Source organism: Trichosurus vulpecula, chromosome 3 (assembly GCF_011100635.1).
Source record: "Trichosurus vulpecula isolate mTriVul1 chromosome 3, mTriVul1.pri, whole genome shotgun sequence".
Taxonomy (NCBI): Eukaryota; Metazoa; Chordata; class Mammalia; order Diprotodontia; family Phalangeridae; genus Trichosurus; species Trichosurus vulpecula.
The window spans coordinates 357,265,515-357,283,318 of record NC_050575.1 but is presented as its reverse complement, the minus strand read 5'-3'; the positions used below and the strand labels follow the sequence as shown (position 1 = coordinate 357,283,318).

Sequence of the window (17,804 nt, the reverse complement as noted above, 5' to 3'; positions counted from 1 at the left end):
GGCTGGGCAAGCATTCTATTACTCCCTAGTCCTCTAGAGGGGTGTTAGGCTTGGAATTCTATTACACATCAGATTTTTGAAATCTAAGGATATGATACTTTGGGAGAGTTGAAGATAAGAGATACTTTCTCCTGTCATTGCCAAGTGGGAAGAGAGGAAGCAGTTCTGCAACACACCTGGAGGGCAACAATTGACTTAATCTTGGCTGGTTTAGCCTCCCCTCCCACAATACCTTATTTCACTAGTCACAAAGACTACTATGAACAGTGAGCAAACGTATCGATCAAAGCAAGCAGTAAAAGGTAATTAGGGAAGCCATACACATTAGTGTAGTTAACAGAATACACAAGAGTTAGGGAGAATCTGTGACAAAAGAAGGAGATGAAATCTTAGGTCAACTGGAGAGAGGACAATATCTCCCAATCAGCACACTCGGCAGCATCTGGGGGTGCAGGTGCTGAGAATGAGGGGATATTTGGGTTTAGACTTTTCCCCACATGTTTGTTTTTCAGAAGTTCTTAGCTTCCCTCACCAGCCTCAGCTCTGAGTTTTTGCATTCCATACACAGTTTTTACAAAGCTGTGCCCTACTTTTATATTCATCTTCTGTTACTCGGCCTTGCTTCCATTTCTACACATTTTAAAATCTGTGTTGGTCAGTGAGCTTCTTAGGCATCCACACTGGTTTCTTCCCAACAATCCCTTTTCCATTTCATTAGAATTGTTTCCCTTTGTGCTTTCAAAATTTAATTCTTAAGCATCTTCCCTCATTCTTGGGCTTACTTCCCCTGAAGCATTTTACTTCAAGGAATCCTATATATCTTTCCTCTGAACCTTTCAAAATTTGATTTTGCAAAATCTAATCATGCTTTTGTATGTCTAATAATTACCAGATTTCTCCTCCTTCTTTATAACAAAATCTAGGATAGAATAATGGCTTCTTTGCTCCCTCTTCCCTCTAGGTTTCCATCATTTCTATCCCAGCAGCTAGTAGAATCAAATTCATAGAGTTCAAGAGATATGAAACTGTTAAGAGGTGCTCAGTGGACAGTGTGATGCCTAACGTTGGCAGAAAATTCCATTAAAAGATAAATATTAGCTGAGGTCAGAAGATAAAACCAAGAGTCACTAAATATTGCAAAGGAAAATAACTCTGGGATGCTATGTTTCATGAGTTTAAATTGAATAGGTGTTTAATGGTTTTGATGCATTGGTATGACCCTTTAGACCAGGGTTTCCTAACCATTTTTTGCTTCATGGATCCCTTTAGCAATATGTTAAGCCTATGAATACCTTCTCAGAATAGTATTTGTTGCCTAAAATCATAATTAAAGGATTTGCTCAATTTTAGTTAAAGGTCAATGAAAATAAAGTTGTGTTCTTATCTCATTCAAGTACATTGACACCCTGAAATCCACAAACCTCTTGGACTCCATATCCTGCCTCCAATCGATTTCCCCAGCTTTCTCCTGTGCCTGAAACACTCTACCTCTTCATTTCTTGCCTCCTAACTTTCCTGGCTCCCTTCAAATCTATGCTAGTCCTATCTTCGGGCAAGAAGCTTTTCCCAGTCTTCCTTAATTGCCATGCTTTCCTTCTGAGACTACCCCAACTAATCTTGTTGCTGAATAGTTGTTTGCATCTCTTCCCACCCCTACCCCCCATTAGATCATGAGCTCCCTCAAGGCAGGAATTGTTTGGTTTTTGCCTTTCTTTGTAGTTTCATCACTTTGCACAATGCTTGGCATGTAGTAGATACTTAATAGATGCTAATTCATTGACTGACTGTGGACCCCAGGTTAAGAACCCCTGTTAAATACAGACATCTGCCAGTGAAGCATCCAAACAGAATTTTAGTGAAATAGTGGTCCATTTTAAACACCACTGGTTTTCATCTGTTAAAGCAAATCTTAAAATCTAGAGTTGGAAGGAAATTATCTAGTCCAGCTCCTTCTTTTTGTAGAGAAATAAAACTAGAGCCCAAAGCATTTAAGTGCTTTGACCAAGATGGCACAGGTAACAAGCAGCTGGATCGAGATACAAACCCAGTTCTTTTAGCTCCAAATCCCATGCACTTTCCATTATACACAATGACTCCTAAGAGGCAGCAACATAAACCAGAGCATTCCTATATGCTCAAGTGCCAACTCAAAGTCTGCTTTTGATGAATGAATGCCTGCCTAATTTGACTATAAATCACAGTTTTCACTGAACTGAAGGGAGTGAACTGCATAGCTGTCATAAACACACAAGGCAAACTGTCCTAGAGTATACCGAAACCTGACTCTTTTTGTATAATGAAATGGACACTAGAAAGCTATGAGGCAAAACAACAAGGCAATACGTTGCCAAAGAATTCAATTAGAAGTTCATGCTGTTGAAGAGCAAGAAAAAGAAAACTGGAACAGATAGCAAGATGATGGCTCTGGGCCTCCAGTAAGTATGAGCTAGAAATAGTTCTCATTTGGGGTCAGCCCTTTCAAGATGCCCACATCTGATTTCTGTTCCATAGTCCAGGAGGAGTCCCACTGCCCCATGTTAAAGCATACATTTTGACCCCATTATTTGATATAAACTTAAAGAGCCAGGAAGTTATCTTCAAGGATGGTTTGATAGAAAGAATACTGGATCTGAAATTAAGAGGTGTGGGTTTGAATCCTAACTCTACTATTGACCATCTGTGTGAGTGTAAAAAGGTCTTTTCACTCCTCTGGTCCTTAAAATAAGGGGGTTAGACTATAGAACTACTAGGTTCCATTCTTGTCCTGAATACCAGGAAACCTGACTCTTCTATGCCTTTAATTTAAAGTATGTTCATTGTGAGAGCCTGCACTCTGGTAATTCATTTAGAATCTTATTTTTGTCCATATACAAAGGAGGACAATCAATTGGTCAATAAACATTCATTAACTTTCCCCTAGCTAACCAAGGGGAGCCCCCACGATGCTCAGAGTCATGGTGAAGGATGTGAATCAGCAAGAGTTCATCTGGGCCTTGGCCACCTTCCTGAAAAAGTCAGGGAAGCTGAAAGTCTCTGAATGGGTGGACATGGTCAAATTGGACAAACATAAGGAGCTGGCACCTGACTACAAGAACTGGTTCTACACCTGGGCTGCCTCCATGGCCTGTCACCTGTACCTCCGAGGCGATATGGGTGTGAGATTCATGACCAAGATCTACAGCAGGCGCCAGCACAATGGGGTCATGCCCAGTCACTTCAGCAGAGGCTCCAAGAATGTGGCCTGAAGGGTCCTGCAGGCCCCAGAAGGCCTTGATCTGGTAAAGAAGGATCAGGATGGGGGCCAGAAGCTGACTCCTCAGGGACAGAGAGACCTGGACAGAATTACTGGACTAGTGGCAGCTGCCAAAAAGAAACATTAGGACAAACCACACCAGAGTCATTAATAAATTGCTTTGTTCAGAAAAAAAAATTATTAAGTGCCTACTATGTGCCAGACACTGTGCTAAGTACTGCGGATACCAAATAAAAAGAAAAGAAAAAAAGGTAAAAGACAGTTCCTGCTCTCAAGGAGTTTACAGTCTAATAGAAGAGACAAGATACAATTGTATAAAAAATGTGTGCTTTTGAATTTCATGACTTCAAGCAATCGAGTGATTTTATTAGGAATCACATTTTCACTTTCCTGTTGGCAACTGCCCACATTTGCAGCTATGTACAGTAAAGAAAAAATGAGAGGTAAGATGCACACAAGTTTGTGGAGTAGCTGGTATCCTACTACACTGGTCTTGTTCACCCTGCCCTTACAGAGTAAAGAGCCCCCTGAGCATTCATTACATATTTCCATTGTTTGCCCTTAAAACTCAAGTTTTGTATTGTGGTTATCCCTCAAAGTGTATTGCAATTCCTTTGGGTTCTAAGCCCAAGTATGCAAAGTCAATGATGTGGCTTAGTGAGAAAATAAAGGCTGTATTAGATAAACTTAGTGCCTGAATGTCTGCAACTGCAGTCAAGCTGGTACATCCTTCACAGTCTCCAACGCCATCCACTAGCCATGAAAGACAGTGTTAGAGATGACGTCAAGACCTTGTGAATCTCAGTGTCTTCCAACAACAGCAACTAAAGTCCCAGCAACTTCTCCCTTGGTTTTCAGAAGGTAGCCAAGGTAGAGGTTAGAGGGGTAATGGCAGTTTCAAATACAACACTCTCATTTCATCATCTGACACAGTGAAAGGTAAGATTCAGGGGAAAAAAAAGTTTTAGTTTTAAGAATTTTATTTGCTACACAGTATTTATGGTACTGTAGATTTCATGTGTCATGAAGTGAATATTGTCTGAAACCAATGGGGTTTTGTTTGTTTTTTATTGAGATATTAGCAAAAAGGTTATAGAATTCTAGGGAATTACTAGGGAGAAAAAAGTTTTGCATGTTACCAATTTTATTTTATGTACTGCATTTTATGGCTTATTTCACGGTTATTGTGCTAGGAAAAGTGCATGTTATCAAAATTCATGTCTTGTTATAGAGACTTGTGTGCAGAAAAGTGTATTTTCAGCAATCTCTAGTGAAAAGTTGCAAGTTTTGGTGGTCACAGGAACCTAACCCCATATTTCCTATATGCTCAATGTATCAACATTCATGTTTTTTACTTTATACTATTTTCTTGGAATGTTACTCCTATGAAAGTTGAGGATTAACTGTATATATAAGATAAATTGGAAATAATCAACAAAGGAAACCCACTAGAATTAGGCAGGATTGGAAAATCAGGGTGGTAGAAGGCTTAGAGTCTAGTGTGCTTGGTAGAAGGAACTGGGAATGTTTATTCGGAAAAGAGAAGATTCAGGGGGATAGCGCACGTTGAAGGGGTATCACATGGGAAAAGATTAGATCTGTTTGTGCTCAAAGTGAAGTAGCAAAGGGACAAATTCAGGCTCGATGTCAGGAAAGACTTTCTAACAATTAAAGCTATCTTGAAGTGAAATGTGTAGCCTCGGGAGGCAGTGGTTTCCCCTCACTGGAGGTCACCAAGCAGAGGATTTTTAGAGATGTGTTGTAGTGGGATTCCTTTTGTTGGGTGTGGATTAGACAGTTATCTATTCCAAGTCTAACATTTTATGATCCTGTGAAAATAATCCTAGTTGTCAAAAGTAGAAGGTTACACAGGAACATATAAGATGAGATTTTGACCCAAAGAGAAAAAGTATGATTAAAATTTAAGACCTACCTAAAATGTTTGCCACATGGTATTTTAAGAGGCAATTTTGAAAAGGCTATGGCTTCTGCATGTTGCCCAGGTTCCTGAAAGAAATCCGGAAAGCTTCAGTCCAGAGCACTGAACAAAGAGGGATGAAGCAACTTGAGTTTTGAGAAAGTTCTTACTTCAGTTTGTATATGGCTGATAAAATTCAAACAAATATTCTAGGGTACTTTTGACCCAGAAGGCATACTTTGTCACTTAACCAAGCCAAACGGCACTGGCTATCATCCCATGGCCCTACCCTAAAAAACCTAGCCTATATGTGGTCTGCCTCCAAAAGAAACAGCTCAAGGCTTTGGCTATTCTAGCCCATTCTCACAGCTTTGAAAGTTGACATTCCATCACTGCTAATATATAAAGCTAGCATATTTCATTTCAATATCACTACTTAACTCATCTTACTCATTTGTAGAACTCATTGTGCTGGATGTCATGATATCCAAGAGTACATCAAGTAAGGGGAGTAAGACAGACACAGGTCCAGCACTCTGTCCGCTCAGGGGACAGAGTGCTGGATCTGGAGTTAGAAAGACCTGAATTCAAATCCTGCCTCAGACATTCACTAGCTCTGTGACCCTAGGTAAGTCACTTAACCTCAGTTTGCCTGGTTCTTCACCTGTAAAATGAAGATACTAACAGCACCTACTACTCAGGGTTCTTGTGAGAATAATATCAAACAATATTTATAAAGTGCTTTACAAACTTTAAAACAGTGTATAAATGCTATTATCAAAACAACAGTGAGCATCTAAAAATTAATTCATAGTCTTCTCCATGTTGCCTATCCCTTAAGTAGGTTAATATCATTAAGGAATAATAATTAAATATATGAATATATAAAAATTGTAGTTAGGCCAACATGTTAAAACACAATAAATTAAAATGGATATGTAACCTGAATATTAAAGATCATACCATGAAAAACATTAAAAAAGAAGCAGATCACATACATTTCATAACTATGGGTAGGAAATATATTCTGAGTCAGATTTTAGAGATAATTACTAAATATAAAAAGGAAATAAGGTAATTTTGATTACATGAAATTGAAAAGCTTCTGCATAGACAAAATGAATACATTTATATTAAGAAGGGAAGCAATTCAAGAGGAAAAGAAAATCTTGGTATCAAATTTCTCAGACAAATATTTGATGTATAGGACATATAGACAACATATACATACATATATATACATGAATATGTATATGTGTGTATACACACATTTGTATATGTATAACCAAAAGCCATTCTCCACTAGATAAGTACTCAAATGATATGAACAAACATTTCTCAAAACAAAAATTGCAAACTGTCAACAACCATAAGAAAGAACAACGCAAATCACTACGAGGAAAAATGTGAAACAACAACTTTGAGGCTTCACCTTATACCCTGAAATTTGGCAAAGATAAAAAATTAACTGTCTATGTTGGAGGGGTTGTGAGAAGATAGACACACTGGTGCGTTGTTGGTGAAGTTGTAAATCGAAAACAAATGAAGAAAATAAAATTGGAATTAGGTGAATAAAGTAATTTTTAAAATGTCCATACACTTTGACCCAGAGATTCATAATAGGAATATATCCTAGGGAGGTCATTGATAAAAAGAAAGTTCCTATACACCCCCAAAGACAGCAGCATTTTTTGTTGTAACAAAGAATTGGAAACAAAGGAGATGCCCATCAGTTGGGGAAAGGTTACGTAAATTGTGGCTTATGAATCTAATAGAATATTATTATGTAATAAACAATGGATGTGATAAATACAAAAGAGCATGAAAAGATGCACATAATTTAGTGCAAAGTGAAGTAAGGAAGCTAAGAAAAGAATATATATGATAACTACAACAATGTAAATGGAAAGAATAGCCACAAAATAATTGGAAAATGAATATTGCAGCATTACTAAGAACACACTTGGCCCTAAAGAAGATATAGGAGAAGACACCACCCCCTTATTTTTTGCAGAGGTCAGGGTCCACATATGTGGAACATTGTATATAATGTCATATTTTTTCCATGTATTGATTGATATTGTTCAATTTTTTTCCTTCTTCTGTTCCTTTTTTTAAAAATTTGTTATAAAGAATGGTTCTCTGAAAGAATGCAGGAGGAAATCAGGCAATACAAAAACCCAAGACACCAATAAAAAAATTTTTTTTAAAGAATAATAACAAGGATGTTAACAGATCTGCTTACAAAGTTATACTCTTGATGGGATCATGTAGAATGAATGTTGCAACCCCAAGACTTCTTGAGATAGTTTTGTGATCATAAGACTTTGTCCATATAGAATGGCATATGCCATTAGTACACTGAGTAATGTCTAGCTTTTGTAAAACTCCAAAAAGTTTTCTGTTCATACTGGTTGGACTTCCTACAAAGATACTGGTATATTTTCCATTCTACCTGCTTGAATAGGAGATGATATTGATCTCCACTATCACTTGCCCAAGAGTCGTGTTTAAGTATGAAAGTTGGACCACACACACACACACACACATTAACATGCTGCATGCCTATAATTTGTCTATCCTTATTTAGACCAATGAGATGGCAGAGAATATAAGATGAGAGATTTAGAGCAAGAGGATCCTTAGAGGTCAGCTATTCCAATGCCCTCATTCTATAGAGATGAAACGTATTGTCCAAGATCACTCAAATAACAATCAGCAGAGGTGAGATTTGAACCTAGGTCCTCTTACTCCTGATCCAACATTCTTCTCACTGCATCATGGGACCAACCTCAGGCCTCACTTCAAATGCCAAAGTCAGGCCAACCTCAGACCAACTGCTTAGAACACAGTTATGCTCACTTGAGGATACCACTGGGCCCACACACTATCATATCAGACTTAATAGCAGACCCCAACACAGACTACCTTGTTCATTTTACAACTTTAACAAAAATGTTGTTGCTTCTGGCAATAGTCTTCTTTCATTTCTTGACATTTTCCCCTTCTGTTTCTTGTGAGTCAATAAGATGGCAGAGTTTGGTAAATAGTGGAGATCATTCTTAGAATTGGGGAAAGATAAGGAGGGAAAAATGGAATGGGAAGTGGGAAAGGCCATCAGACAGCTGTGAAGAACACTCCCCTAGCATCTGTGCAAATACAGTGATTCATTTTGCTATCCCAGAAACAGACTAAATGTGTTTATAATAAATGTGCTTGTCATGTCTGAAGCTGTTTTCATTTCTCCCCATGCAATGGGATTAATCACACTACCTGATTGTTACAATAGAAACCCACATATGTTTTTACGTGACTTGAAATTTTTACACAGACCTGCCTCTGAAGATTGGTTTTTAAAAAACAAGTAGGATTTTCCCATGGAAGTATTCTCTTTTCCTGAATGGGCAATCAGAACCTCACTATCTGACTGAGGAAAGGCTGTTGAATAATCATTACCAAATTCCCATCATGAACCATCTAGATGAAAAAAAGAATGAGCATTCTCTTAAGTGAATTCACAGTTTCATCTCTTGGAGAGGGGCAGCAAAGTAAAAGTTCCCCCCAAAGTGTCAGTGACCTCAGGCAGTCAACTCTTTATTTCATAATTCCTTTTCTTGTTTTTCAGTGTAATATGAACTACACACCAGAAGAGATGGGCTCTCTCTCTGCCTGGAAGGTCAGAAAGTAAATACACCTGAAAATAGGAAGTCTCTGATGAAGTGCAAACACTGGCTGGGTGTGCGTAGGTGGGTGGAATGGTTTTCAGATTTCAACACCCTTTGAATAAGTTCTTCCCATACTATGTTTCCAGACACTGACTTCATTTTAAATTGTCCTGCCCTCCAGAAATGGATAGAGGAAAGAACAAAATACAAATCCTTTATGAGGGGCAAAGTCATGTGTTTCACACTTTTTAAAAAATAATATTTTTCCTATAAAATAAAATATAAGATTACAACCACAATGTGCCTCCCCAAATTGCATTTTTATTGCCATTTTGCTGGGTTAGTTGTTAATGAGATTTAACTTTCAGGGATGATTCTGACAAGTTTAATATATCAATTAGGGATTTGCAAGGAGGCTGGATAAAACAGATATATAGAAAGATTGAATAGCATAAAAAAGATGACGGCTGGATAAAATGTTTGGGACATACATTTGTTAATCGTTTATATACTATAGTTGGAAGGGTGCACCTTGGTGAAATGTAATAGTTTTATCCAATGATATAAAATTAACAATTGTTAAAAAAAACCTTTTATTTAATGTTTTGGTAATAGCATTCCATGATTACAGGCATTCTAAATCCTTGAGGATGAAAAAAATTCTTACATAATTAAAAAGAGACAATTTTACAGAGGCATATATGCATATATATGTATGTGCACATATATTTTATATATAATGTGTATATATATATATATATATAATTTGTACTGCATTCATGCTGCATGTCACAAAAACAAATGTGCATTACTTTCAGCTACAACTTTGTTCTGTGGTAACTATATATATATATATTTAAAGCTTATTGGAAAAGGTCCAAAGATAACAGAGGCTAAATAACAGGGGACCCTCACACAGCAGCATCATAATTACAAAAATACAAATGAAGTATATCTTATATAATTGAGTGACCTAATATAGATCTAACACAAAAATATTAACTTCGTAAAGTAATTTCACAGGTGAAGGCTAAGTTCTGGGGTATGAAAACTTTTCTGTAATCCACAAAACAGTCCTGAGACATTTTCTTTGGAATACTTTTAAGAAAATCTTCTTATAAAGTCCAAGTCTCAAAATAAAAAAAAAACACTTGTTTTATAAACATGTTTTAGGTGTAGTGATTATCTGGAACAGATACTCTGCTTGTATAGATGACTTGCAAATATTCTATATGGAATCTATATAGCTCAAAAGTGAACTAAGGGTTTAGTCCAATCAATTTAATCACCACTCTGAAAAATTCAGGCCACAAAGTGGATTTTTTTGGGTGGTATAAAAGAGTGGAGAGAAGAAAGAGTAGTCACATTAACTGATGTGTCTAAATATCTGACCAAATTAACCAGATGACTACCAAGTATCTATTTTAGTTATAGTAAATAAACATGGCTTTATTATCAGGCAACATTGGGACCTATATACAGAGAAATAAATCACAGCACAGTCAAATGTTTCAGTCAGGTTGGCTTGATGACTTATCCAGATTTCTATATGCCCAATTCTGCCACAGCACTTCTAGAAAGCCCAATTTGCCATAGAACAATTCTCTGATCCTACTTGGGTATGGTTAAATTACTCCATTATGGTAAAGGAAGGAACACATATAAACTTGGTCTCACCAGTGGCTTTCAAACAGCCTTTTAAAAGAAAAATTGTATGAAATTAGTATGACTGCCAGTTTTCATTATTAAATTTCCAAAACTTACTGTCATTGCGAAGATCATAAATTCTGACTTGCGACTGGTACTCCAGGCATTCTTTTTCTGAATTTATGTGCTTCGAGCAAAGTGATTTAACATGCATGGGAAAAATATTTGAATTATTCGTTTTTCTTCCAATTCTCTCTCTCAAACACACATAAAACAGTCTGTAATTCTACCAACAGTGATTTCCAAAGAAGTGTATATGATTTCTTTTTTAGTTTTCTTTGAAATAAACAGTGAGCCCTTAGGTAACTGTTTTATAATTTTGGAAGTAACTATGAAAGCATAATTATGCTTATCAGTTTTTAAATTTTAAGATTAGTCAATAAACTAATATTTTATTTAGCTAAATATACATATGAATGATATTTCCTCTTTACAAGAACTGTATTTTGAGTTGGCTATTTTAAAAAGTTATTTATCATTTATGTCATGATACCAGTTGGAAATCAAGGTTTCCTTGAATTTGGATCACCTGTTTTCCAATTCCATGTATTTCAGTATGTGGACATTGCCATTGAAGGTGATTTTGTGTTATAATTGTTATTAAAATATAATTTGAAATTTGAAAGGAGATAAATATAGAAAATATCCATATGGATGTCTATAAGGGACAGCAAAACATCTGAGTCAAAGTTCCAAGTGTTTTATCTATAGGATACCAAAGGACGTCCAGGTAACTGACTACTTTCATCATTCATCCAGATGTTTGTGATCATGTTAAAAGAGCCTAAATTTCCCCATCCTTTCTCAGCCAAAGACTCAAAATTTTCATTAACCTCAGTTGAAAATCTAGATCCATTTAAAACCATGCCAAGTGCTACCTTTGGTCAAAGATAAAACATAATCTTCAAGTCTCTCTGCCCTTTTTGAACAGAAAGTCTTTAATGTCTTTGTTGGAAGGCTTAGAAGATGAAGAGAAAGTCAGCGGAGTCTTTATTGTTACTTTTCAGCCTCATTCTCTCCCTTTACCTTCAAACTACTCTACTTGGTTTTGAGCATACAATAATATATCCCAGGAATCTGCTGCATTGCTGTTTGCTTCACAACAGAATTCCACACAAAGCAGTTGCCTTTTTGGAACTTACCCAAGGTTTGTGCCATTACTGAGATACCAAAAGGAGGTTTAAGTTTTTGTTTTGTTTCATTTTTAAACCTATAAAAAGTTTCAACAGTCCCCAAGGATAGTGTTATAGTGAAACTATGGTATATTTCTAAAAGCTTTTCATCCTCTTTTATGCTATAATCATAAAATCTTGCGACTCATTTTTGTAGTTTCATTAGTTATTTTGTCAAATTCTTTGGCTCACCAGGATTCTCTTATAGGGTGGACTACATATCAGGCACTTAAGAAATATTTATTGATGTGTTCTCATCCAAAAGGCTCACAGAAGCATGTGTTCATGGCAGAAAGAGACTAACAGAGATTGATAGACTCATTTGGTTTTCCAACTTTGAGTTCATCACACTTCTGCTAGCTACTCACTTGTTGTCTTCAGCTTGTAGTCTTTGAACCGCATTATCAAGTAGTTCCATAGATTCTCTCAGTGTAACATTAATTGTGAATGATCGTGGTTTAATGGTTAACCCGTAACTAAAATCCATTTCCGGGTCCTCATCTGGATTGGCAAGGAAATTGCACTGGTGGGCCAGAATGGCAATAAAGAGAAATAGCTGTATTTTGGACAGCTCTTCCCCAATGCACCTACGTTTGCCCACTGAGAAAATCATGACCCCATTAGCCATGTCTTTGTCAATGAATCCTTTGTTGTCCAGGAATCGGTCTGGATTGAAGTCTTCTGGGTTCTGCCATTTCACTGGGTCGTGATTAACAGACCATTGGTTGATAAATACCACCGTATCTTTGGGAATGTGGTAGCCCATGACTGAAGTGTCAATGGTGGTGGCGTGTGGGATGGTGACTGGCACAAAGCTACTGAAGCGCATGGCTTCATACAGAAAAGCCATGACATAGGGAAGATGAGGCTGATCATCCAAGGAGGGCAATCGATCTCGTCCCACAACTCTATCCAATTCTTCTTGTACCCGAGCCTGAACTTTAGGATACCTGTTTTTAAAAATGGAAGTAGAGAAAACAATTAGGGAAAGTAGTTTTTTTTTTAATTGCATCAAGAAAAAAATAATTATTATTTTATTATCTATTTGGGAAAGAGTTGTTTGATTATTTAAAAATTTTCCAGAATGAGAGGCTAATACAACATTTCCCTAACAATACATGTGTATCTAAAACAATCCCATGAGTTCTGGTTATATCATTAAATGGGCTTTAACTTTGGGGACCCTCAATATGTTACATCTTAGAAATTTTCTTCTCATTTCACGTTAAGGGCCTAAGCCTCAGAATTTTTATCTGCTCTATCTTCTTAAAGGAGAGGTTTTTTTTTTTAACCCTGTCATATTTTTTTCCTGCTGTATTGTTTTAAAGGGATGCCAAAATGAAAGCATTTGTTTATCCCGACTGTTTGGCTGAAGAAGTGGAGGCTTTTTTCCAATTACGTTTATAGAGACAGACAAGTGCGAGAAAACGCATGATGATTAGGGAACAATAAGGTGCCGGAAACCCACTCACTAAGTAAGCATTTCCTATCCCTTCCTTCAATATTTACTCTCTCGAGAAAGTTTCTGCAAATAAATGCCCAGTTTTGATTGCACTACAGAGAGTTGTTGGGTACCATCTGAAGGGTATTGAAAACTGAAATTTAGAATTTATGCAAGATTTTTAAAATGTAGTTGGATTCTAAACTGTTTCATTAATAATTGATGTCATTCCTTCAGTTGTAGTGCGACATTATACTCTCAATTGACACTGATGAAACAGACCGTACTCTGATTCCAGGTACCACTTTTCCCCCCACTGATTTTTAAGATTTCTGCATTTGGTTGTCACAGTTCCTCTGGCAGTTCGAGTTTTCTGCGAATAACCTCACTGAAATTGTAAGCAGCATCCCTTCTATAATAAATAGCCTCTGTGTGAGTCTTGTATTCATTAGATTTTTGTCAGTGCTTGTATACATAGAGTGTGCTCTAAAAGAGTGGGAAAGTCTAACCTTTCCTTTGCTTCTTCTTCAAGTCACGCGATCACAATAAAGAGAGACAGAAGGTTTGGGCACATTCCCACACAGCCGGTGCGTGCCGTACCTGGGTTATGGAGAGCTTCCTCTCCACCTGGTAAACCTATTGCTCCGGGCCCCCTCTGCGTTTAACGAGTCTTCGCCCCATCCCTATTTATTTTCTGTGACACTCTCAGCTTGATCTTTCCTTCCTTTCTAATAGGACCTTGTGTTTCTGGCTCCACGCCCAAAGCTTCCGTGCTAGCTAATCATGATCTGGGCCACAACCAAGTCTCGGGGCGGGGGGGTGTGGTGGGGTAGCCCGGCTCGTAGCTTGCTTTGCCTCATTCCGTTTACTTTTCTTGAGAAACAAAGCCCTAAATCGTCTGCTCAGTTTGATTGCCAGAGCCCGCCTCAGTTCCGCACTGCTGACTAAGCTAAGCCCCAGCGCGCCTAATGGGCTGAAGTGTTTATTTAACATATTTAGTGCCTTACACTTTCCACTGGGGAGTGGGGAAGAGAGGTGGAGGAGAAGGGAGGAGGGGAAGAGAGAAAGAGGGGAGGAGGAACCGTCTCCTAGCTTTCCTGTGAGTGACTGGGAGGGAGGGACAAGGAAAGAGGCGGGGGAGGGGGGGAAGCTAGGCGGCGGGATCCTCAAGTGCTTTTTAAAGGCCTGTGTATCTAGAAGTGTTTAACACTGATTTGCCTCCACACGTTTTTCCAATTTGGGAGATTTCTCTGCCTTCCTTAACTATGGGAGGCTTCAAGGGATCAAAAATGAAGGGGGCACAACTCTGCAGAGCACGCTGCATCACTACGTGTGGCTGGAGTCTCAGAATGGTCCCCAAAGGCCCCTGATCTCTTATTCGACGCAGCTCACCAGCCCAGCATAGAAGTTAGAAAGGTAGGACCACTGAAGACGGCTGGGAAACTTCAGAGAGACTAAGAAGACCTAAATCTGTGCCTCTGGTTCAGGGCCCAGCCCCCTCCTCTTCAGGTAAGTCTAGCCTTACCTTATGAATAAGATAAGAAGCCACTGCAGTGCAGTGGAAAGCGTGTCCTGGCTGGCCCCGAAAATATCGGTGACTGTGGCCGGCACGTAGTCTGTGTCAAGGCGCAGCCCAGGCTTTGCTTCTCCTGAACTCTCCTCCTTCCCTACGGTGTGGATGAAGGCATCCATCATGTCCCGAGGTGGGGCCCCAGGCTTCAGGCTGCTCTTGTGCTTCAGAAACTTGTCCAGCACGAAGCTGTAGAAGTCTTGGTTAAGTTTCTGAAAATCGCGATAGGCAGTGCGCACAGGGTTGGGGAAGCGCTGGAGCCAGGGGAGCACGTCCACGAGGCTGCCCGCCCCTACCGTGCGGCCGAAGCGCTCGTTGTGGCTCAGCAGCCCGCGGAACTCTTCGTCACTGTGGCTGTAGCGGCAACCGAAGCACACAGCACTCATCACGTTAGCCACGGCCACCACGGTGAGGGGGCACGGGTTCAGAAAGGCACCCCCAGCGCTGCCTTGCACGAGCAGCATCACCAGCTCCCGCACCTCACCCAGTAAGTGCTGCTCCAAGACCCGGCGGCTGCGGACTTGTCCTGTGGAGAAGGCGCGCACGGTGCCATGGGCCACCCGCCTCTGCAACTTCCAGATCTCTGAGTATTTGCTGAAAGCCAGGCTACGGCCGTTGGACACCACTTGGAAAGAGGGGAACTGCGGGCGGCTGGCAAAGGCGGACCCTTGTTGCACCAAGGCCTGGCGGATAGCGCGCTCGCCGTTCAGCACCACCACTGGGCAGTTGCCCAAGCGGATTTGGAAGACGTCGCCGTAGCGGCGGGCCAAGCGAGTGAAAAAAAGATGAGGAATGTTGCCCACCTCCACAGCGTTCCCGATCAGGGGCCACTGGAATGGGCCAGGGGGGCTGCAGCTGACCCATGGGGGCCGACGGCAACGCCGTAGGAACCACTGACCCAAGTGGACAGCGGCCAGCACGGAAAAGAGGAGGAGGAGGGTGGTCTGCTGGGTGGACAGAAGGCCGGTGAGCCAGGCTTCTTCGCTACTTCGGCTTGTGGCCATGCTGTGGGAGACAAGATCCACAGGCATCGAGAGCTGGGGGGGGGGGGGGGGGGGGGCTGGAGGGAGGTGGAGAAGCTGGGAATGGGAATGGCGGACAGTTTGAGGACAGGGGAGAAAGAAGCTTAGAGCACCTGGTAGAATTAAGTTATGATAGACCAACTCACACTTAACGTAAACAACTATAACTAGAAAGCAAGGAGGTTGCGATTACTTTGGTCAGGACGCACACTCCTCTAAGGATGCTGCTGGTGCTGTCTTTGGGAAGACGTAGAATTCCACCAGCATCTGCCTTGCATTGTATTTCTTCCCACCGCATTCCCCTCATCCCCTTCCATTCACTCACTCTACTAACAAGGCAGGAGGGGGCAGGTGTAGTTTCTGAGAAACAGCCCCAAAACACAACAGTATAACGGTCCCTCTCGGGAGAAAAAAACCCCGGGGAGTATCTAGGCACTGGCTGCCCCTCTTCTCTACCTCCCAATTGGTGCATTCCCTGGTCCTCCCTCCACCCCTCACACACCCACCTGCAAAAACTGGTAAAACGGGGAGGTGAGGGCTTCCCAGACTTCTCAAAGATATTACTGACCTGTGGGTAGGTGCTGCTCCCGGCAATGTCTGCTCTGGGTACAACCAAGGTTCAGCTGCGTCGAAGAGGGAGAGATATCAGACCTCTATATTCCTGACAATCCCATTCTGGCTTGGATGAATCTCAAAGGCTGCACGATGGACAGTATCTCTCTTTTCACCTGCTCCACAGAATTAGAGATTCATTCCCCACTCACGCCCAGGGGGCGATATTAGGGAATCTGGAGTAACCTGAGATGAGGTGAAGCTATGAAAAGGTAGTTACCTTCCCAGGTGCCCTCCACCCCGGGACGCGAAGAATGTTAGGATGTTCTAGCAGCGCTGGAGGTGGTTGGACAGCAAGAATGACAGGGTCAGCCTCTACTCTTAGCAGAGCTGATGTGGAAGAGAAATTTGCTACTTGCAAACTGAACCAGTCCGGACTTTAGAAATGAAGCATCCCATTTCTCCGGGTTATAAGGACTCCGAAAGGGAGGAGGGATGGAAGGAGGGAGGGAGGGAAGAAAGAAGGGAGGTGGGAGCCGGTCGGAGCATCAGCAGGCAGACTGGACCTGGAAAGGGCGGGGCAGTGCAGGCAGGGGGGAGGGGCCCTTTAAGAGTGGCACCCGAGTAAGTTAGACCTCAGTCCCCAAAGGCAAACGCGGTGGGAGAATCAGCCCCTAGTCGTTGTACAGCCGAAAGCAAGATTTATTTGAATAACTAGCAAACTTACCCCCCAGAATACAGTTGGCAAGCTTTCTTTGCAATGAGATGCATTCACCCCTAATATAAAGTATACTCTGGTTCCCAAGCCTTGGATTCCACCTAGTTTCCATTTAGAGCTGAATCCCAGCACCAAAGTGACCTTCCCCACCCCCAAGTTCATCACCTTTTCCCAGGGTTAATTCTCCCAAGGACACCAGAGGGTCTTAATGCAAACATTCAGGCTTTGCATCTCTTTATACCTAATCTTTTCTCTGCCTTTCTGGGATCTTTTTCCCTCCTTGCGCCGAAGCGCTTGAGGAGGAAACTTCCTCTACTGACTGCAGTTGTTCAAATGCTCTGTGCCCTATTGTTTTAGAGTGGCCTGGGGCTACTGAGAAATTAAGTGACTTGTCCGGGGTCACGTGGCCTCTACCTGTCAGTCAGGATTTCAACCTCAACCCAGATTTTCTCCAAGTGTAAAAACCAAGGGCTTGGAGTTAGTGGCTTCTAAGGTCCCTTCCAACTCTCAACCCATATATAATCGAATCTTTTGATTCTGTATGTCTTGATGTCCCTCTTATTTTATTCTCTTGGTCATCCGTCAGCTCTATTCCCCCACCCCCCGTGCAGTAAAAGTGGTGTGAGCCTGCGCTGCGTTTGAACAACCTGTAAGCTAAGGAAACAGGAGAATCCTTAGGGGGTACGGTTTGCTACTCTGTTCTCTCATACCACTTTGGTATCTATCTATCTATCTATCTATCTATCATCTACCTACCTACCTAATCTGTCTCTCTATCAACTTATC

At 40.7% G+C, this 17,804-nt stretch overlaps 1 protein-coding gene and 1 pseudogene across 1 annotated transcript; one reads left to right on the top strand and one right to left on the bottom strand.

The window, feature by feature from the left end:
- The first annotated feature begins 2,942 nt into the window (after window positions 1-2,942).
- LOC118841026 lies at window positions 2,943-3,380 on the top strand (annotated as a pseudogene).
- A 6,076-nt stretch (window positions 3,381-9,456) lies between these two features.
- LOC118840815 (cytochrome P450 1B1) lies at window positions 9,457-16,665 on the bottom strand. Its single transcript, XM_036748166.1, has 4 exons — window positions 16,581-16,665; window positions 16,317-16,476; window positions 14,682-15,731; window positions 9,457-12,665 (listed from the first exon to the last, which is right to left on the bottom strand). Exons 3-4 carry the CDS (start codon window positions 15,728-15,730, stop codon window positions 12,080-12,082), a joined length of 1,635 nt encoding a protein of 544 aa, XP_036604061.1. The 5' UTR covers window position 15,731; window positions 16,317-16,476; window positions 16,581-16,665; the 3' UTR covers window positions 9,457-12,079.
- Window positions 16,666-17,804: the final 1,139 nt, after the last annotated feature.